Source organism: Falco cherrug, chromosome 4, assembly GCF_023634085.1.
Source record: "Falco cherrug isolate bFalChe1 chromosome 4, bFalChe1.pri, whole genome shotgun sequence".
In the NCBI taxonomy this organism is placed as follows: Eukaryota; Metazoa; Chordata; class Aves; order Falconiformes; family Falconidae; genus Falco; species Falco cherrug.
In genome coordinates, this window is record NC_073700.1 from 51,078,960 (window position 1) to 51,099,455 (window position 20,496).

Consider the following 20,496-nt stretch of genomic DNA (forward strand, 5'->3'; position numbering starts at 1 on the left):
CAGCGGGGGGCGGCGGGGCTGGGCTCGGGGGCACCGGGAGGCCCGGTCGGTCGGTGGACTGCGAGGTCTGGGGCACCGAGGCACTGGGGAAGTTGACGGGGTCCGGTGGTCGGTGGCACCAGGGCACCGGGTGTCGGTGGCACCGGCGGATCCGTGGGAGTCTGGGGCGTCCGGCGGTCGGTGGCACCGGGGAACTGGGGCGGGGGACTGGGGCAGCCGACGGGGCGCGGGGGTCGGTGGCCCCGGCACAGCCGCTGGGGTCCGTGGCCCCGGCCCGCCGCGCCTCCTCCCGGCCGCCAGGGGGCGCCGCAGCGCGGGCGAGGCTCCGCCCCTGCAGGCGGTGCTGCTGCAGGGCGCGCGGGCAGGCCGCCATGTCCCGCCGGGATCCAGCGCAGGTTCGGGTCGCGCCGGGGGCCGGGGCCGGGGCTGTCTGCGCCCGGGGCCGCGGCGGGCCCTGGCCCGGGGGGGTGGCGGCGGGGGGGCTCCGGGGGCCCCCTAGGGGCGGGGGAGAGCGGGCCCGGGGGGCCAGCCGCGGCGATGGGAGGCGGGGGGCCGGGGGCCGGGGAAGGCCCTTGGGGGGCCGGGGGCGCCGCGGGCGCGTTCCCGGGCCGCGGCCGCGCTTGGGCCGGGTCGGGGCCTGCCCCTGCCGCGCTTGACCGCTGCCTCCCCAGGCCCCGCGCCCCCCCACGCAGAAGGCGCCGGCCATGGGCCCGCAGGCGGCCGCGGGGCAGGAGCTGCGGGAGCTGCGCAGCCGCACGGAGCGGGCCGAGCGGCGGCTGGTGGCCTGCGAGACCCTGCTGGGGGAGCTGGGTAGCAGCCTGGCGGCGCTGGGCGGCCTCCTGCCGCGCTGCGGGCAGCTCCAGCAGCGCCTGGACAACGTGGAGAACCTCCTGAAGAACAGGAACTTTTGGATCCTGCGGCTGCCCCCCAGCTCCCGGGGCGAGGTGCCCAAGGTAAGGGCGCCCGGCCGGCCTGCCCTCCCGGCGAGCACCCCCGAGCCCCAGGCTTGGCCAGGCCTGCCTTGCTCTGTACCTGCCCTGAGCTCCAGCAGCCAAAGACAAGCACTGGCATCCAGGCCCGTGGTTTCCCGTTATCTAGCTGCATCGTAAGTCACCAAGCACGTAATATTTGTGATTCTAGGTACCGCTCACATTCGATGATATTTCAGTTTACTTCAACGAGCAGGAGTGGGAGAGACTGGACCGCTGGCAGAAGGATCTGTACAAGGCTGTGATGCGGGGAAACTACGAGACGCTCATCTCCCTGGGTGAGGCACAGAGTTTGTGTCTCTGGATGAGCTCTTGTGGGTAGGCTGGATGCTTCCCATCGTGGCCCCGCTGATGGTCTGGTTTGGTGGGGCAGGACACCCATAGCTAGCAGAACCTCTCCCAGGCAGTCGGACCCATGCATTTTCCCTCCTTCCTGCTTGTAAGCAACGAACAATATCTGTAGTAAATAACGGGAGTGATAATAATACAAACTGTATTTATTGTTAAAAAAAAAATCCACGTTAGGTGCTGTTCCTAGTGAGCAGCAGTGAATCCTGAGTGAATTCCAGGGTCAGGGAAGCATCGTGATCTTCCAGCACAGTTCAGGAATTACCTGGGTGAAGTCTGATAACTGCACCTTGAACTAGTTCTTGTTATCTGTGTATTTAGCCCCCATACAAGGTCACAGGGATGTTTCCATCTGCCTTGGTTAAACAACTAGTCTAACTAACAGAACTAACCTAACTAAGAACTTACAAGCATGACCATACTCAGTCTTTCAAAGGACACCCAACACATTCTTGGATGATTTGGGCTGTAAGATGTTCCCCACCAGAAGCTGTTTCTTGGGCATGACTAGTAACGTGCTGCGCTGTGCAGCTGCTGAAGTTGAGGCTTCACTTTTCTCAATAACATTCTGTAGAAACAGAATAAACTTGTTCCTTTTGTCCATCTGACACAGACATTTCTACAGAGCAGAAAGTTTTCTGTCCCTACACCAGAATGACAGCTCCAAAGAATTGCTCTTCAGGTCACTGCTAAAGTTTAAATGGGAGGAAAATGTTACAGCCTTTCCCATTCCTGTAAGAATTTAGTTCATGCTCTGCTATTTAGATTTGGTCTGTGCTTGAGCCACAGCTGTGCTTGGTGGATCCTGCCACAGGGCCAAGAAAGAGGCACCACCTTTCTGGTTAGAGCGTGGGTAACATATTTGTGTCTGTCTGTGCTGCCTGCTAGCTCTGGGGTCAGGGGGAGAAGGGTCGCTTGAAGACGTGTAAGTTTGACAGAATGAAGGCGTAGCCAGTTCCTAATAAAGCATGCTGTCCTCTGCCTCATGAATAGACTATGCTGTGTCCAAGCCTGACATCCTCTGCCGGATCGAGAGGGATGAAGAGCTCTGCGTCAAAGATGGTCACACATCCCCACAGACACATAGTGGAGATGGTCAGGAGCCCCCAAAGACACCAGAAGAGATGGACCAGGTGGAAGAGGCTTTGGGAGAAGATGAAGTCCCCATGGAAGATGACACAGGTAAATTCTGTGGGTGCCAGGAGGAGGTGGCAGTTCCTGTCTCAGCTTTGTCAGGAGATGTCCCAGCCATGTCTTTGTTAGAAATGAATTCTGAGGGTCTGTTGACTGAATTGACTAAACCACCACACCACAGAGGAACGTATATGCTTGGACAGGTGAATCCTGTGGATAAAAACAGACAAAGCTTGTCAGGAGGGACTGGGATGGAGTGTGGAGTGGTGGGACAGACGACTTGTGATGCCTTTTAGTCCTGTGTCCATGCAGTTTGGCAGTCCTTCACCAGATTGCATGCATGAGCCCTAGGGCTTCCAGAGACACTCCTGCTTGCCTTGGTGAGAGGAGACATGGTGGGAAGTGAGGAACCTGGGAGCCTGCAGCGGGAGGAGGAGGCGGGAGCAGCTCTGCTACTGCTGGGGGGCAGAAGCGGTCGGGAGAGCCGTGGGGCATGCCGTGGGAGAGTTGGAAAAAATAATGTTAAGAGTGTAAAGGCTGGGCAAGAAGGTAGGAGATGCTGGAAGGGGACTGGCAGACCCCGACAGAGCCAGGAGAAAAAGAAATGTGTGGGCAGAGCTGTGATCAGGAGCTCTTTTCTGTAGGACTGAGGGGCTGGGGGTTGAAGGAGCCCCAGGAGAGGCTGGGTGAGCACTGGTGGAGGGGAGAAGGCAGGGCGGGCTCCGTCCTTTGGGGAATGTTACCCAGAAATAACACAAACCCCAGGTGCGTGTTCGGGAGCTTGTTTGTCAAGTGCTCCCGGTAAGAGAGGGAAGGGATGTTACATAGAGGCTGTCACTCACTTTTGAGATTTTAGTTCATGTTCTGTTACTTAGATCTTCTCTGTGCTTGAGCTACAGCTGTGCTCATGGGTGAATCCTGCTGCAGGGCCAACAGCACCACCTTTCTGGTTAGAGCGTGGGTAACGTATTTGTGTCTGTCTGTGCTGCCTGCTAGCTCTGGGGTCAGGGAGAGAAGGGTCGCTTGAAAATGTTTGAGAGTTTGACAGAATGAAGGCTTAGCCAGTTCCTAATAAAGCATACGGTCCTCTGCCCCGTGAGCAGACAACGCTGTGTCCAAGCCTGACGTCCTCTGCCAGATCAAGAGGGATGAAGAGCTCTGCGTCAAAGATGGTCAGACATCACCGCAGATGCATATTGGAGACGGTCAGAAGCCCCCACAGACACGTACTGGAGCTGGTCAGAAGTCCCTGCAGGCAACCATCCAGGATGGTCAGGAGAAGCCACAGACATGTATCAGAGGTGGTCAGAAGTCCCCACAGACGAGCATCCAAGATGGTCAGGAGAAGCCACAGACACATGCTGGAGACGGTCAGGAGCCTCCGCAGACACCAGAACAGATGGACCAGAAGGAAAAGGCTTTAGGACAAGATAAAGTCTCCATCAAAGCTCGCACAGGTAAGTTACATGGGTGCGAGGAGGACTTGCTTTCCCAGGCCATTCCTGTCCCAGCTCTCTCAGGAGCTCTCCTAGCAGTGTCCGTGGGAGAGGGCATGGCAGGTCACTGTGCTTAAGAGGAGCGTCACCAGGGAAAAGCAGAAGCCTTGGGGTGCATGGTCAAGGTGCTGTCAGGGAAAATGGAAGGAGTTCAAGGGCCTGAACACAAGGCAATATGGGAACACTACCTGTAGAGTTGACGGAGAGGGTTTAGGAGGGATGAGGTTGCTCTGCAATGGCAACAGCACCTTGGTGTCCTTCCACCCAGCCCTCCCTCTGCTTTTGGTACTTGCGTTTGGCTTTGCTCCAGCTCCTTTTAACGCCTCACATGCTTTCCATAGAATCCTAGAGTTGTTTGGGTTGGAAAAGACCTTTATGATCGAGTCCAACTGCTAACCCAGCACTGCCAAGCCCACCACTAAACCACATCCCTAAGCACCACGTCTGCATCTGTTTTAAGTACCCCCAGGGATGGTGACTCCACCATCTCCCTGGGCAGCCTGTTCCAGTGCTTGTCTACCCTTTCGGGGAAGAAATTTTTCCTAATACCCAGTCTAAACCTCCCCTGGTACAACATGTTGTGGCTTCTCAAGCCACAGCTCTCTCTGACTCCTACATGCCCCCGGTTTATCTCCAGTCAGCGTCATACCAAAGCAGGAAAATGTGAGCTCTCCACAGGTCTTTAACATTGTTCTCTGCAAACAGAACTCCCCATCCTGGTGATGAACATCATGTCCCTGAATGCACAGAAAGAGCAGCTGCACAGTGAAAATCAGCCCGAGACGGAGATGGAAGAGGACCCAGCTGAGTCCAACACCAGTAAGTAATGCTGTGCAGGAGAGGCACAGGCACCTGCAGGCAGGAGGCAGCTCCCAGCTCCCCAGTGTGCTTGAAATGGGGAGGGAGATGGGAGCGTTGGGCCTCTTTCTTATCACTGAGTAAGGGAGGGGGCTGGTGTCAGGCGTTTCAGCCCTATCATCCCTGCAGAAAGGAAAGCAGTCCAGTGAGGTTCCTTCTATCAGGAACTGGGGGAGAGCTGGTAGCAGTAGCGTGCTTTCTTCCTCCAGCTCTGCTGCGTTATGGCAGAGCTGGCCTTGAGCTCAGGGTGGCCTAATGCTTCCAGGGGCACAGTCCTCTTCTCCATGCCAGAAGCAGAGAGCAGGGAGTGTGGGAAGGGGGTGGCAGCTGTCTGCAGACACCCTCTGTTCTGGTCCTGAAGCTTTGCCAAGCTAACGCACCGAGCACTGTCCTCTTCCAGGGACTCTGAGCCTGTGTCTGGCACTGGTGTGCAAGTGGCACTGGTTCTGGGCATGGTGCGTGCCAGCTGAATGGTCTGGTGGCGGCAGGGGGTGGAGAGTTCCCCACAGCTCTCAGTGCTGCACAGCACTCAAGTGAGCCAGTTTGCCTGCAACATTTGGCATTTGCTGGCAGTCCCAAACTTGACAGAAGCGAAGAGCCTGAGGTACTGCAGGCAGTCGCTTTTCAGTGATCTTTTTTCCTGCTACACCTTGTGGCCGTCATTGGTGTCATCATTTTAGATGTGGATCCCTTTGTGCTGTTGGCACTGCAGCAGGCCACAGCCTGGCTCTTCTTGGGAGCAAGAGAACTGTCCCCTGAGACCATGCTGGGGTTGCTGAGGGCACGTGGGCAGAACACTGGTGGCATTTGCATCTTTCCAAACTGTGTTCTTAGATTTGTTGGTAGCTCCTTTATTGCTAAAAGCCTGCTTGGTGCTTTGCGGCTTAACCACAACCTGGGTTTGTCCTGGGAGCAGGAATGACTGATGCCCATGTTGTTCTGTTTCAGAGAAAGGCTTTTTAACGAAAAATGAAATGGCATGTGAAGGGGATGCTTCTGAAAACGCCAAGGTGAAGGAAGAGAAGCCTGAGGCATCTTCTCCCAGCCCAGAGGCCCAGAAGTGTCCCAAAGATGAGCAGACTAAGGCCAAGAGCAAGAAGAAGCCAAGCAGGTGCACAAGCAGCAGCCTGCTGATGGGCAGCTGTCGGCGTGGCTACGTGCGTGAGTGGTCGCACCCCTGCACTGAGTGCGGGAAGCGTTTCCGTCTGAAGATCAACCTCATCATCCACCAGCGGAACCACGCCAAAGAGGGGCCCTACGAATGCACCATGTGCGAGATCAGCTTCGCGGACAAGCGCCACCTGGACCTTCACCAGAGCATCCACATAAAAGACAGGGCCTTTGGGGCCAAGGTCTGGGGGAATGTCCACCCGGAGCTGAGGATCCGGCCGAGGGGGAAGTTCTGCGGGGCTTTCTTTGGAGGCACCCACAGCCTGGGCAATGGGACACACGCTAGGGGGCCCTGGCTGGGCCAGGCCAAGGCGGAGCTGGACAGAGGGAGCCTGTCCAGTGCATGTCTCCCCCGACAGCAGAGCCCTAAGTCTCACAGGAAGTCTGTGGTGAAATGCAATCTTTGCAAAAAGTTTTTCTCTTGCACCTTCAGCCTTCAGCGGCACCTGCAGACCCACTCGGTGGACAGGCCGTATTGCTGCGCCACTTGCAAGAAGGGCTTCACCCGTAGGACTCACCTCTCACGCCATGAGAAAATACACGACCGCCAGAGAGCCCTGGCTGCGCTCCAGCAGCCCACGGTGGCACAGCCCGCAACCGTGGTGCTAGCACCCCAGCAGCCCCAACCGCAAGCGGCGCCGAAGGTGTCTGCGAGCGGGCGCGTTCCTCGCTCACCAGCCCCGGCATCCGAGAAAAATGTTAGTCCTGCAGCCAAAGCAGTTCCAGCAAATGTGCTCCTGGTTGCTCCTGCAGAACTCAAGCTGCAGGACAAGAACTGCCACATCCCCAGCTTGGGTGGGAGACCCATCCGACCTGTGGTTAGGCAAGGAAGTAGGGCAGCAGTTTCAGGGGTGACAGAAATGACTAGAGGAAAGATCTGAACTGTCTCTGTCCCTGGAGAGAAACTGTGAGTGTTGATCTTGCACGTGGTGGGGCGCTGGAGTTCTGAACTGTCCACTGGATTTTAGGAGCTTTCCTGAACTGGAGGAGGAATCAAAAGGTTGGATACCACACCACAGTGAGCAAATTACAGAAGCCTCCAGTGATCCAAAATGCTTTACCATTCCACTGACTCTCGTGTCTGCTGGCTGATGCACAAAATCTTCCCAAGCTGACCTTCCTGGGAGATTAACAGGTACATCTCCTGCAGCCCAGTGAGAGGAACTGCAAACAGCAGCTGAGTTCACCCATTACTTGATGCTGCAGCTGACCCCTCATCTTCGGAAATAAAATTACACGGTGAAGATGATGGAGAGGAGGGAATCAAGCTGGTGAGCCAAGCTCCCGAAGAGCTCTTCGCTGACAAAGTTTCTTGGCCAAGACACCAGATGAAGACAGCGTGGCATCTCCAAGGCCCCATTGCATCCTGGCCATGCTTTTGTGTAATAACCTGCCCTGGTGAGGAACTCCTGCTAACTTCTTGATCAAGTTGGGAGTGCTTGAGCTTTGCACTGGAAGATCTGTAGAACAAATCAAACCACAATATTTTCTCTTGTGAGGGTGCTTGCGGGTGTTTCTGAGCTCCCAGCAGCACTCCTTCCTCCAACAAGACCAGCCTGCGAGAGCCAGAAACACCCTGTGAGAGTCAGTTCCTCAGGACCAGGCTGCACAGATGGAGTCACTTTAGAAATACTTCACGGGTAAGACTAGCCCTGCACTGCAGCAGCAGTCTGCGTGGATCCCTCCCTGGGGCTCAGGCATGCCGGCTGCTGCGTGCCGATGCTGGCTCTTGCACAGGAACAGCAGCTCTGCTTGGCCCCGCTGCGGAAGGAAGCCCCCACTCTCCAAACTGCAGGTCATCTCCTTTAGTCGTGTGCAGAATCCACCAAACCTAATCCTATGGAAGTAGTTCTGCTAGCTACCTCAAACATCTTGTGGTGTGAGACCTGCCCAGAGGCAGATGGGTACCTGGAACCTGGTAAGTGTCAAGAGCTGGGCCAGGTGTGGCTCCCGTGTTCCCCGAATCACTTGAACCATGCGTATCCATGGCCAGAGCCCTGCATGCGTCATGTGCACTGCTGGGAAGCACAGACTCTACAGAGAGAGGACACTGGTCCTGGTGGTGTCGCCGTGCAGACCAAATGGAGCAGTTGTTGGGACTCTTGAATTTAGTTTTCCAGTTGTGTTGTTTTGTTCTTTCCACTGATGTAATTATTTGATATCACTAAGTCTCTATCCCTCTCTGGGCAGGGAGCTTGGGAACAAGTTTGCTTATCGCATTTTTTATTCCTGGTCACTCACAAGGTCTGATGGGGCGCTGCTGCGGGTGGTGCACTTTGGGTACTGAGGAAATGCCTGTGCTGGGTCCTGGCTTAATCCTCGGCACTGAGCGAGCAGTGCCTGGCCACCTCCCTGCCCTGCGGGAGGGGCAGCAGTGTCATTGCTGCTCCTCCTTGGGGACATGAAGATCATGCCACTGCTCCTCTGGGCCAGTTTCTCACTCGATTTCTGTCCCCTGTGATTGTGGTGCAGAGCGTGTGGGCACTGTAGCGTTAGCCATGAGGGGGTGACTGGGGCAGACAGGTCAGCGCTGTCTCCCCAAAAGGATGGTACTGGTAGGGTACAGGGACGGTTGATGCCTTATGGTTGTGCAGCGATGGTGGCTCTGGCACGGCACAGCAGCGTGGGCTGTAGTGACCGAGCTGGTTTTCCCTGCCCCAGTAGGGTAGATCCCAGAGACCCCTAGTTGATCCCAGTGACGTGAGTTGGCTGGTGTGGCAGTAGTGCTGGTGGGCAGCACTCTAAGGGCAGTGTGGGGGGCGTGGAGGGGCCGGCCTCTCCCAGGCTGACTGCCCCAGCCGGGGCATCTCTCCCAAAGCTGTTGTAACTGGGACTGGCCTTTCCTGTGAAATCCCAGGCCCTGTTCTCAGGCTATGGAATCAATAAAGTATTTGTCTGTACATCTGCCTGTTCTGGAGAGGGGGCTGAGCTGGCCCTGTCGTGCGTTGCTGCTGCAGGAGTAACCTCGGTCAGCCTGGGCAGAGCGAGGCAAAGGGCATCTCTAGCCTGGGGGTGCCGTGGGGGTCACTGCTGGCAGCTCTGTTACCCCCTTCTGCTGGTCAGGACCCTGGGGAATGTCCCAAGGGTGAATGTGGGTAAGGTGTGGGACTGCCATCTGCCATTGCTGGGGGGCTCGGGGAGCCCCCACAGCAGGGCTGTGCCTGGGGCAGCTGGACCACAAGGCCCCATAGCCTCCCACAGAGCCTGGGCCTGTCGTCTGTGCTGCCTCCGCTCTGAGCAGCCCCTGAGCCGCTGCAGGGGGACGCTGGCACTTTGCCACCATCCTCATCCTCACTGGAGACCCCCAGCATGTCCCAGTCTTCTGCACTGGGGACAGCACCCTGGTGGATGCCCTGGGGCTGGGCAGAGGGGCAGGATGCTCCCACCAGCTCCCGCACCTGCTGGATGGTCCTGCCAGTGCCCAGCATGGCTGCCGAAGCCGCAGGGGTGCCCTCAGTGGATATGGCCACCACCACCCCAGCCTACCCCCACACGAGGGCCGAAGCAGGGGGCATGAGCACTGCTTGGGGACACCCCACAGGGACCACGGCTGGGAAGGTTGGGCTCTCCCCAGCTGGGAGGACAAGTGGCCAAAGGGACCATGGGAAGGCGGGTGATGGAGTGGTGCTGAGCGCCAGGGGCAGGGCTGTACACGGGAGGCAGCACTCTGTCCTGCCAGCGCTGCACCCTGAACACTGCTGGGGGGTCCCACGGTGTAGGGGTTGCACTCCAGCTCCTGGCTTGCGTTAACGGTGAGGACTCGGGGAGGGGGGGCACAGACGGTTGGGCTCCTTCCCCACACCCGAGAGCAAAGGGCCTCGCACCCTTTGGGAAGGTGGTAGGAAGCAGTGGGTGATGGCTCCAAGCCGGAGCTGCGCATGGGACTGCACCCACAGGAGAGGCTCCTTCGCAAGGCAGCGGTGGTGCGGCGCCAGCCCCCCTCGCCAACGCCCCTGAGCACAAGAGGAGACCATGTCAGCCCAGTCCTTTATCTGAGTCTCTTCCCGGCTCATCCGACGACCCTGGCTGTTGCCCAGCCACGACAGCCCCTACCTGGGCCACCGAACGCCCCCACGCCACCTCCACACCGGTAGTGTTTAAATAACCCTGAGTTCAACCGCTCCGTGGTACCTGACAGCTGCCCCTCAGCCAGACCTCCCTCCCGCAGGGCAGTGGCACAACCCGGCTCAGCTCCGGCTGCCGGACCCCCGGGCCAGTCCCTGCCCCCCCTGCCCACTCCCCTGCCGCACACCGCAGCAGCCTGCCCCCATCCTGCTCCTCTCAGGCCAGGCGGTGCAGAGCCCCACGGCGTTGCGGCCAGCCCCACGGCATGTGGCACCAGCTGCCTGGCGCTGCACCTCTGCGGAACAGCCTGGAGAAATGCTGCCCCTCCCCTTCTCGGGCCTGCACGCTACCGGTTATCTTGGGTCACAGCCTTGCAGGGGCTGGTCTCCAGCTCCCGGCCATGGCTCGGCAAGCTGATGGCAGGAGAGCTGGCCACAGCGTGGACCTTCTGGTGGTGGTTCAGAGACTGCCGGTGCCGGAAGCTCTTGGTGCAGCTGTTGCATTGGAAGGGCCGCTGCTGGGTGTGCCGGCGCTGGTGCTCCTCCAGTGACGCTTTCTGGGGAAAGCTCTCCGCGCACTCGATGCAGCGGTAAAGCCGCTCCCCGGCGGCGCTGGCCCGCGTAGGCCGGCCGGCCCACCCACCCCGCAGCTGCACCCCATGGATGCGCTGGTGCTTCTGGAGGTGGTGCTTCTGGATGAAGCCCTTGCCGCAGGCCGGGCAGCGGTAGGGACGCTCCCCGGTGTGGATACGGTAGTGCTTGTTGAGGTTGGACTTCTCGTTGAAGCTCTTCCCGCAGGCAGGGCACTGGAAAGGACGCTCGCCCGTGTGCAGGCGCTGGTGCCGCAGCAGCGCAGCGTGGTGAGCCAGGCTCTTCCCACAGGCTGTGCAGATGAAGGAGCCATTGCTCTTCCTCGCCTGGCTCTGCTGCCGCACCAGGAGGTTGCGCTTCAGCCGGACGCTCTTCCAGCCCAGCGGGAGGGCACGAGGTTCTTCCCCTGCGTCACAGGGACGATGCTGCTCTGAGCTGGGCTGCTCCGAGGCCACCTCTGCGGTGGTGTCTTCCCCCAGAGGCATTCCTTGGGGCAGCGCAAACAGCTGGTCAGTCCCCACACCAAGCACATGCTCTGTTGGGAAGGGCAAGCCTGGGGCCGGGTGAGCTTCCACTGGCACCACCACAGGCTTAAATTCCGGCTGGGCGGTCCCATCCTTGCAGAACTCGCCTAAGCCCTCTCCTGCCTTCTGCCCGTCCAAGCCAGCGTGGCTCTCCCAGGGCATCGGCTGCACCTGGCCCAGGGGAACCTCCTCTTCCAGTCTCACTGAGGGTGCCGGCGGCAGAGCCAGGATTTCAGATCCTTCCTCCAGGGGCTGCTGCTCTTCTGTCTTGATCACGACCTTCTCACCTGCTGAAAGACAGCAATTCGTTCCCAGCAGAGGAAGCTTGCCCGTGCCCGCACCCCCAGCGCAGGAGCGGAGGCTGAGCTTCCCCAGCAGCACACTGGCGAGACGAACCAGCAAACACACTACTAGAAATGGAGCAGGAAGGTTTTATCGAGAGCAAAGCAGGAAAGGGGCACGTGGGGTGGAGTGTTGGCACCTTTTGGGGGTTATCTGGGTATCTTGTTGGACCTTGGGGACATTTGATGGACTGACAACGCAATACGCATAAAGAAACCAAAACAGAGGAAATGTGAAGGCAAAGTTGAGGCTGCAGATTCCTCTGTCCAGGAATGGCAGAGTTTAGGTGGGTGAATCTGGGGAAAAGGATCAAAGCAAAACCTTCCAGGAGCAGGAGGAAGCATCTGCCTGCAGGCATACAGCCACAGAGCCACCCCCATGCTAAGCCTTGCCTCAAGTCTCCCTATTTTGGGCTCTTTCTGGCAAGGGGGCTCTTCTGGGCTTAAAGATTTGGTCTTAAAAGTTTTAAGGAGGCCCTAATCACATGGCTTAAATCCCAACAGCTTCCAACCCCGTGCAAGACTGGAGGCACTCCCTGTGTGGACGCGATGGGCTTGGCTGGTCCTGTCTCCAGTAGGAGTGGCAGGGGCAGTGCTGCAGACGCACAGGCTCCTGCCCCGCTGCTTTGTGGGCAGGCAGCAGCGGTGTGTGGGCAGCAGGAGAGCAGCACACCAGCACAGACCCTGCCAAGCCCAGGTGTGTCGTTAGTGGTCGTTCTCAGCCTTCACTGCCCTGACTCACGGCCACCGAGGTGCCCTGACACCGCTCCCTTCCCCAGCAGCCCGTGGGTTGTCGTACCTGAATCCTCCCCGTCCTCGGCTGGCTGCAGCAGTGCAGGTTTGGAGCTGGCATCCCCGGGTCCTGGGAAGGAAGAACTGGCAGTAGCAGCTGCTGATGTTTGGGACCAGCACCAGCTCTCCTCGATAAAGGACTGCTGCGGGACACCCAGAGGGGTTCTGGGGTCCCAGAGCAGTGGCTTGCTCAGGTGTCCCAGGACCGTCCCAGCAAGCAGGCTGGTGTTGGCCAAACCATGCAAATGATTTCAATTACCCCAAGAAGCAACTGTCAGCCACTTGGCCTTCAAAATTTCAGCCAAAAATAATTAGTGCTAAAATTTAGGCCTGTCTACAGCAAAGCCCTACAGGGTGGTATATGTATGGTCCACATCCTGGCAAAAAATGGCACACAAACACAGGCTGCAGAACACAGCATGGACACGTCTCCTGAAATCCCCACCACACGCTGTCCTGACCGCATGGGAAAGGTCTCCTCTGCTCCTGCAGACACTGTGCTGAGTCCCGGGACTCCAGTGGACACTGGCTCCTCTGGCAGTGCTCCTGCCCACGGGGGAAAAGCCTCACAGGGCAAGTCAGGAGTGACAGAGGGCCAAATCCTGGCAGTGTCCGAGTGCCCCGACTGAAAGCACCGTGATGTTGGTGAGACAAGGTGTTCTTCAGATGCACAGGGTGAGCATGAAGCACAGCTGTCACCCACAACCAAAGGGCACCAAACCTTAAAGGTGTAACGATTTCACCTCTCACTACCCGTTCTCCAATCGCCCAGACGACACCGCAGCCTACAAGCAGCCATAAGCTGGATTCAGCCCAAGGGACGCTAACGCATCTGACACGTGAGCCGAGACTGATCCTCACCCAGAGAGACCGCAGCCTCGTAATTCCCCTTCATCGCAACCCTGTAGAGCTCCTTCTGCTGGCTGTCCAAGCTCCCCCACTCCTGCTCCGGCAAAGTGGCTGCATCATCCTCACACGCTGCTGGCACCTGAAACCGCAGGAGGCACTGCCTTGGCGCTGCCCCACCACATCCATCCCCCAAGCTCCACCGCTCCCCCAGGAAAGCGGACTGGGGGGTAAGGCAGTGCGGGCCCAGCACTTCTGTGGAAGGAGTCGTGTCACAGCCTGAACACAGGGAACAATGTCAAGGCAGCCCAGTGAGGCTCAGCTGTGTCCCCCCACACAACCGGGACAGGGTCACGAGCACCTCTCGTTCCCTTGAGCCGCATGGGCAGCCTGGAACAGCTGGGTGAGCAGTAACCCCCTCAAAGTGGGAAGGCACCGCCCCACTGGTAGGTGACCAGTAGGACCCAACAAGGCTGAAAATGCTCAGGGGGGTCATGTTCTGCTCCCCCTCTTCAGCGGGGACAGGGAAGAGCAGGAGGTCCCCAGGTGCTGCCTTGGCTCTCGACGCGGAGCACTGGCAGGGCCGCATCCATGCTGCTGTGGGCAGCTCTCCACAAAACCCCATGCCACATCTCACTGGCCACATGGGTGCCCAGGGCACATCCCCGTTAGCTGGGGCTTGTCCCTGTTACCTGAGCCTTGTCCCTGTTACCCTGGGCACATGCCCATTAGCTGGGGTTTGTCCTCATTAGCTTGGGCACATTTCTGTTAGCTGGGGCTTGTCCCTGTTTGTCACCTTGGGCACATCCCTATTATCTGGGGCTCCTCCCCATCACCTTGGGCACATTCCTGTTAGCTGGGACTAGTCCCCATTAGCAGGGGCTTGTCCCTGTCACTGTGGGCATGTTACTGTTAGTGGGGGCTCATGCCTGCCACCACGGGCACATCCCTGTTACTGAAGGCTTACCTCTGTCACCCTTGGCTCATCCCTGTCTGCCTTGGCTCATCCTCGTCACCGTGGGCATGTCCCCATCACCCAGGCCTCGTTCCCATCACCCAGGCCTCGTCCCCATCACCCAGGGCTCGTCCCCATCACCATGGGCATGTCCCTGTCACCCGGGGCTCGTCCCCATCCCTGTGGGCACATCCCCGTGGGCTCATCCCTGTGGGCATGTCCCTGTCACCTGGGGCTTGTCTCCGTGGGCTCACCCCCATCCCCGTGGGCTCATCCCTGTGCCTGTGAGCACGTCCCCGTGGGCTCGTCCCCGTCCCCGTGGGCATGTCCCCGTGGGCATGTCCCCGTGGGCACGCCCCTGTCACCTGGGGCTTGTCCCCGTGGGCTCGTCCCTGCCGCCCGAGGGACGCCCCCGCGGGCTCGCCACTGTTACCTTGGGCTGGTGGCCGCCGGGGCCGGGGCCGGGGCCGGGGCCGGGGCGGGCCGCCCAGCCGCTGCGGTGCTGCAGCTGCCGCTCGACGTGCTCCAGGCGCCGCGCGTTGTCCCGCAGCAGCGCGGCCAGCGCCGCCCACTTGCGCTCCAGCCGCCCGCCGAAGTCCCGCACGGCCGCCTCCAGCCCCGACACCTTCTGCTCCGCCGTCTCCGCCCGCCCCTCCAGGCTGAGCAGCCGCAGCGCCTGCGACTCCACCTTCCGCTCCACCGCCTGCACGGCCGCCACCACCGTCCACAGCGAGATCTCGGCCGCGGCCGGCTTGGCCGCCTCGGGGCCGGGCGCGGGGGGCGGCGGCGGCTGCCAGGCCTCGGGCGCCCACTCGGGCTCCTGCTGCGGAGAGGAGACGGGCCGTGAGGGGCCGCCATACCGGCGGGCCGGGCCCCTCGCCGCGGCCCAGGGCCCGCCCGGGCCCGCCGCCCCCGCGGGCTGACGCCGGGGTGGGGACGGGCGAGGGACAGGGCCGGGACCGGCCGCCCGGAGCCGGGGGGCGGGGGGCGAGGGGGTGAGGGGAGCCGGTACCTGCGCGGGGCCCCAGCGGGCCATGGCCGCCCGCACCGCCGCCTCTGCCGCGCCACAGCGCCCCCTGCCGGCCCGCCCGCGGCGCCGCCACGCCACGCACCCCCCGCCCATCCCCACCCCGGCCCGGCCCATCGTGTCCCCATCCCGTCATCCCATTCCAATCCCATCCCATCGTGTCCCCATCCCGTCATCCCATTCCAATCCCATCCCATCGTGTCCCCATCCCGTCATCCCATTCCAATCCCATCCCATCGTGTCCCCATCCCCTCCCATCCTATCCCCGTCCCATCCCTGTCCCCACCCCATCCTATCCCATCCCATTCCGTCCGCATCCCACGCTATCCTCACCTCCATCCCATCCTCACCCCTGCCCTGACACTGCAGCTCCCACCTGCCACTATTCCAGCCCACAAGACCCCCACCACCAGCTGACCCACACACACCAGTGCTCCCCTGGCATCACTCCCCCATCACATCCCACCAGGAGGAACCCACCGGCATTCCCGGTACCCCACCCCAGCCAGGCACAGCAAGGCCCCCCCAGAGCCGAAGGAAGCCACATGGAGCCATGGGAGACATCCTGGTGACTACAGCATCTATTGGTGCCCTCCAGAAACAGAGTCCCACTCGCGCTGTCCCACCATCCCGGGGTCAAGGAACAAGGAACAACTGGCGCATGAAGGGTCTGCGTGGACAGGGCCAGGCACCATCCATCCCGGTGGTGGGCAGGAGCTGGGTGACGCTGCCGGTGCTCCAGCCTTCCTCGGTCAGCTCACACCCACAGCTGAAGGGAGTGAGGAGATGGCAGGAGCACAGCCCATCACCAGCACACCCGCTGGCCTCCCACCTGCGCTTTTGCTGTGCCTCCCGCCTCCACCTCAATGGGTGACGGGGAGCTGGTCCCTGCAGGGGCACGTTGCCACACGTGGACCCTCTGATGTGCTATGGAAGTCTTTTGGTTTGTGCCGGCGCCTGCTAGGGTCTGCCAGCAGCAGACAAAGTCAGCAGGCTGAGTGAGGCACCTGACACAGCAGGGCCAGAGGATCAGGCGGTGGTTAGCCTGTGCTGGCGCAGCACCAGGAAGCGCTGGCTGGAGTAGTTCTCCGCGCACAGGTTGCACGTGTACATCACCCCAGGCGACAGCGGGTACTGGTTGGGGTTGGGCACCTGCCACATGGTACTGCTCTGGGTGCAGGGCTGGGAGGCAGGGCCCACCGCCCGGCCGGGGCACTGCTCCCCCTCCAAGGGCTGGCAGAACCCCTTGGACGCCCAGAACCGCAGGTGACGTCGGATCTTCTTTTTGGACATGAAGTTGCAGCCGCAGTGGGTGCAGACGTAAGGCACGCTGTTCCTGTGGTTCCGCTGGTGGATGATCAGGTTGATCTTCAGCAGAAAGTTTTTCCTGCACACAGGGCAGGAGTAGGATTTCTCCCGGGTGGAATTTCGCTGGCAGGTTGCAGTCCGGCCCACGCAGGGGCTCTCTATGGGCTTTCTTGGGGAGGTGATGGTGCAGCTGGGATCTGCCTGTGGCATCGTTCTGCGGACATCTGGTATTGCCTCCTTAACCAGTTCATTGGGAACATCTGCCACCAGACCTTGGCCACCATTCCCTGAATCTTTTGTGTCCTCCTCTTCCAGACCCTTCGAGGGTGTTACAGGCACTGCCTGCTTCTCCGCAACAACCTCCTCCTGCGGTACCTCCATCGGGACCCCCACATTGGCATCAGCTGGAAATTTTTCAGAACCCAAGTATTACTTTTCCATGCAGTTCTGAGAAGGCATAAACAGCAAAGGGCTTTCCTCCCAACCCTCCCCTCGCCTCCCACAACCTCCCCAGCCAGCACACATCTTGGCCCTGCTCTCCTCTTCCAACTCCGCATCTTCACACCTGGACCGCGTAAAAGATGAGCACAGCTACAGCTCATCCCCACAGACACCGCAAGGGCAGTCTGAAGTGGCAAATGTCACCTAGGTAGGATCGAGGGCGTTTAACAGAAACATCGGGGGTCATCCTTCAAAGCAAATCAACTGGGTGGGCTGGCTGACACCACACCACGCCTCATCCTTTATGGCTTCGAGGCCAGCAACAGGATTTACTGTCAGAACCTTTTCTTGGCCTGAATTGTGTAAAAACCCTTCCTGAAAGTCCCAGAGTGAGCCCTGTGCAAACCTCCCGCCACTCTCTGAGCCAGCCGGTGTTCCTTGAGGCTGCCAGCCCTGCCAAGGAGGGATGCGGGGCTCTGCCCCAGTACCTGCTGCAGGAGGCGGCGCTGGAGACCAGCTCGGATTCACCTCTTCGTGACAACGTGTAGGGACCGGGCAGGAAGGTAACAGGGTTGGCTGGCTGAGATCTGCTGGGATAGCGGTGGCTTCGTGAGGGATGTGTGCTGTAAAGGCAAGAGGAGCGACGATGATGCTGGGTGAGAAACAGGCAGGCAGGGGGCCTAGGACCCCTCGCATATACCGGGTTCACCAGCCACTCACGGGCAATGCAGTCTGCCGTCATCGCCAGGCTCCTGCTTTCCTTCAGGTCCCTACAATTCTCCTCGCAAGACTCCTTTGTCACCTGCTCCAGCAGACTGTCATTGCTCAGGCAGCCCGGCTCTGCAGAGGAGAAGGGCACATGGCTTTACCAGCAGCCAGCTGGGAGCTCAGAGCAGGGAGTGCAGAGGCGGGGGTCCCCCCTCCTGGGCCCACCGGGCACCAGGATCTCTGCAGCACACCGCAGCTGCTGGGTCAGGGGAGCGTTGCCTATTTATGTGTCCCAGCACACATTCCCGGTGTCCTCTCTCAGCACACTGTCCACAGCGATCACAGGAGACACCTCAGTCCCTGTGGTTGGGGACAATCGTCCCGGCCAGCAGCCAGGTGCCAGGAGTCTGACATGAAGAAACAGCATCACACACCTGCGGCTGGCTCCGGGGACACGTCTGCTGCCTTCAGGTCTGACTCTGCTGGCACGCACAGCTCTTCTCCTCTTTCGAGCCGAAATAGGAGTTCAGGCTTGAACAGGGCACAGTCTGTTCAAGAGCAAGACAGACATCAGAGGCAAGGTGCGACAGCGTCTTTGTGGGTGCACCCACAGCCTGTCAACAGAGAGTCAGTCCTAGCCTGGAGAAACTTCATCTCTAACCGCGGCAGTAGCAGCGCTGGCACACAGGGAGTTATGGACGCGAAAAGGGACCGTCAGGCAGTGCTTCTAGGGGGAATATGAAAAGACCCCTCTAGCATGTCCCCCAGCAACAACGGCAAGAAAATCCATCCTTGCTCCATGCGGGGAAAATCCCTGCTACAGAGGCCCCCCTGTTCTCCCAGAAATTCACCTTGCAGACAGGAAAATACCCTGAAGCACGGGAAGAGAACTGTAAGGCTCCTGACCGAACATTAGCCTGAGTGCACCTCCCCACAGTCTGCCCCACTGCCTGTACTGGCTCCAACCACCACATACTGGTACTGCTGCTCCGCCCCAGCAGGCAGCACTGGCTGAGGGTGAAGGGCTGGCTCACCCCACTGCAACAAGCGGCACGGCCATGGGAAGGCAGGAGTGCCCTGCCCTGCCTTGGGACACACTCGCCCCTCACCTCCTTCCTCAGAGCTTTTGCTCTGCCTCCTCGGGCTGCGCTTGCAGGGATGTCCCACGGCAAGAGGGGACAGCCCTGGCTGGGAGTTCCAGGCCCCTGCTCCATCACCTGAGCACTGGAGAGAATTAATTACAAGCACAAGGCCCTGGCAGGCTAAGCGGGGTGTCACAGAATCATTTAGAATGGAAAAGACCTTTAAGATTGAGTCCAACTGGACCTTTTGGGAAGTCCATTCCCAGCTGTGAGGGCCATGCATTTGAAAATCCACCCAGAAGCACGCCAGCCACTGCCCCAGATCTGCTCCCCTGCCTAGCTGCCCCCCTGCACCGAGGGAGCACAGCCAGCCTCATGCCCCACGCTGGGACAAACACACGGCACATCTGCTGGGCCAACAGCAGGTCACACCAGGATCTAGACAGGTGTGGAAGAAGGAATTTCTGTGATGAGAACCCAGGGAGATCACTGTTCTCCAAGTGAAGGAGACACTGAGTGCTTACTACCCCCTCCTGTGACCACTGCCAGAGGGGACAGGGAATTCAGGGGGTCCTTTGAGGGCTGGAGAGCCTAGTGACATGCAGAGAGGCAGTAAAGTAACCCCAAGAGAGAGCTCTCTGGGCAGCGATGGCAGCTGCCAAACCAGCACAAACGGAGCCTACACAAGGACACCAGCATCTCGTAGTTGCCCTCCATCACAGTCCTGTACAGCTCCTTCTGCCCATCGTCCAGGCTCGCCCACTCCTGCTTGCTGAAGTGCACCGTGATGTCCTCGAAACTCACTGGCACCTGGGAATACAGGAGGGGCTGGGCTTTAGGAGGGGGCAGCTCCCACCCAAACAGCTCCCAGCCCCTCAATGGTCCCATAAGCGTGCCTCAGGCTCCCTCTCAGCCTCTTCAACCTCCCACCAGCTCCCTAAGTGAGCCCCCAGGTCCACTTCCAGCCCCCATCATACCCCCCCCAGCCCCCTATGTTGCCCCATAGCTCATCACTGGCCCCCAGCCACCCCTCAGCCCCACAATGGCCCCCTATGTGACGCCCCAGGCCTCTTTCCATCCCTGTAAGTGGGCCCCCACCTCAGCCCCACAAAAGCCTATGTGACCCCCCAGGTCCGCTTCCAGCCCCACTGCCCCACCCCCAGCCCCCTAAGTGCCCCCCCCACTCATTACCAGCCCACCCACCCCCCTCAGCCCCACAATACACCCCTACGTGACCCCTCCCAGGCCTGCTTCCAACCCCCTAAGTAGCCCCCATGGCCCATCACCAGCCCCTCCTCAGACGCACAGCAGCCCCCCCTAAGTGACCCGCCAGGCCCACTTCCAGCCCCCACCACCCGCCCCCAGCCCCCTAAGCGGCCCCAGGGCCACAGACCCCCCCCCCAAGCCCCACAGGGACCCCCATCCCACGCCTCCCTCGGTCCGGCCGTACCGCGGGGAGCGGCAGCTCCCAGGGGAGCGCGTCCCACACCGCCGCCTCCGCCCGCTCCGGCGCCCGGAGGTGGGCGTGCAGCTCCGCCATGGCCCGGCCGCGGCCACGCAGGGGCCAGCCCGTGCCCCCGGCCCGCCTTCCCTCCGAGCCGCACAGCGCCCCCTGCCGGCCGGGCGCCACTGCACACTGCCCTCCCTTGCCGGTACCTCTGCGGGGCGGGGGCTCCCGGCGCCGGGCTCCCCCGCCGGAAAACGCCTCTGCGGGGGGATTTCGGCGGATTGCCTCCCCGCTGGCTGTCCCCCTCAGATCAGCGATTTCTCGGTGACGGACAGCTGTCCATCACGGCAGCGGCGCGGTGCTGCGGGCCGCCGG

The 20,496-nt window shown here is 60.4% G+C and overlaps 3 protein-coding genes across 6 annotated transcripts; 1 reads left to right on the top strand and 2 right to left on the bottom strand.

Moving 5' to 3' along the window:
* Positions 1-257: 257 nt before the first annotated feature.
* On the top strand, positions 258-8,895 carry LOC102056054 (zinc finger protein 777-like). 2 transcript variants are annotated; one of them, XM_055706831.1, is made up of 7 exons: positions 258-395; positions 672-953; positions 1,141-1,267; positions 2,331-2,519; positions 3,575-3,928; positions 4,673-4,786; positions 5,774-8,895. In XM_055706831.1, the coding sequence occupies exons 1-7, from the start codon at positions 372-374 to the stop codon at positions 6,874-6,876; spliced, it is 2,193 nt and encodes a 730-aa protein (XP_055562806.1). In that variant the 5' UTR covers positions 258-371; the 3' UTR covers positions 6,877-8,895. The 2 variants fall into 2 exon arrangements, with proteins under 2 accessions (XP_055562806.1, XP_055562807.1); XM_055706832.1 differs by lacking the exon at positions 672-953 and having other exon boundaries at positions 337-395.
* Positions 8,896-9,970: 1,075 nt separating this feature from the next.
* LOC129735829 (zinc finger protein 777-like) lies at positions 9,971-15,256 on the bottom strand. Of its 3 annotated transcripts, none has more exons than XM_055706846.1 (5): positions 15,121-15,256; positions 14,542-14,928; positions 13,169-13,295; positions 12,315-12,377; positions 9,971-11,464 (listed from the first exon to the last, which is right to left on the bottom strand). In XM_055706846.1, the coding sequence occupies exons 1-5, from the start codon at positions 15,250-15,252 to the stop codon at positions 10,407-10,409; spliced, it is 1,767 nt and encodes a 588-aa protein (XP_055562821.1). In that variant the 5' UTR covers positions 15,253-15,256; the 3' UTR covers positions 9,971-10,406. The 3 variants fall into 3 exon arrangements, with proteins under 3 accessions (XP_055562821.1, XP_055562820.1, XP_055562819.1); XM_055706845.1 differs by having other exon boundaries at positions 9,971-11,461; positions 14,542-14,931; XM_055706844.1 differs by having other exon boundaries at positions 14,542-14,931.
* A 436-nt stretch (positions 15,257-15,692) lies between these two features.
* On the bottom strand, positions 15,693-20,266 carry LOC102055997 (zinc finger protein 398-like). The gene is made up of 6 exons (XM_055706854.1): positions 20,125-20,266; positions 19,358-19,484; positions 18,027-18,140; positions 17,605-17,724; positions 17,373-17,507; positions 15,693-16,847 (listed from the first exon to the last, which is right to left on the bottom strand). The coding sequence occupies exons 1-6, from the start codon at positions 20,212-20,214 to the stop codon at positions 16,165-16,167; spliced, it is 1,269 nt and encodes a 422-aa protein (XP_055562829.1). The 5' UTR covers positions 20,215-20,266; the 3' UTR covers positions 15,693-16,164.
* Positions 20,267-20,496: the final 230 nt, after the last annotated feature.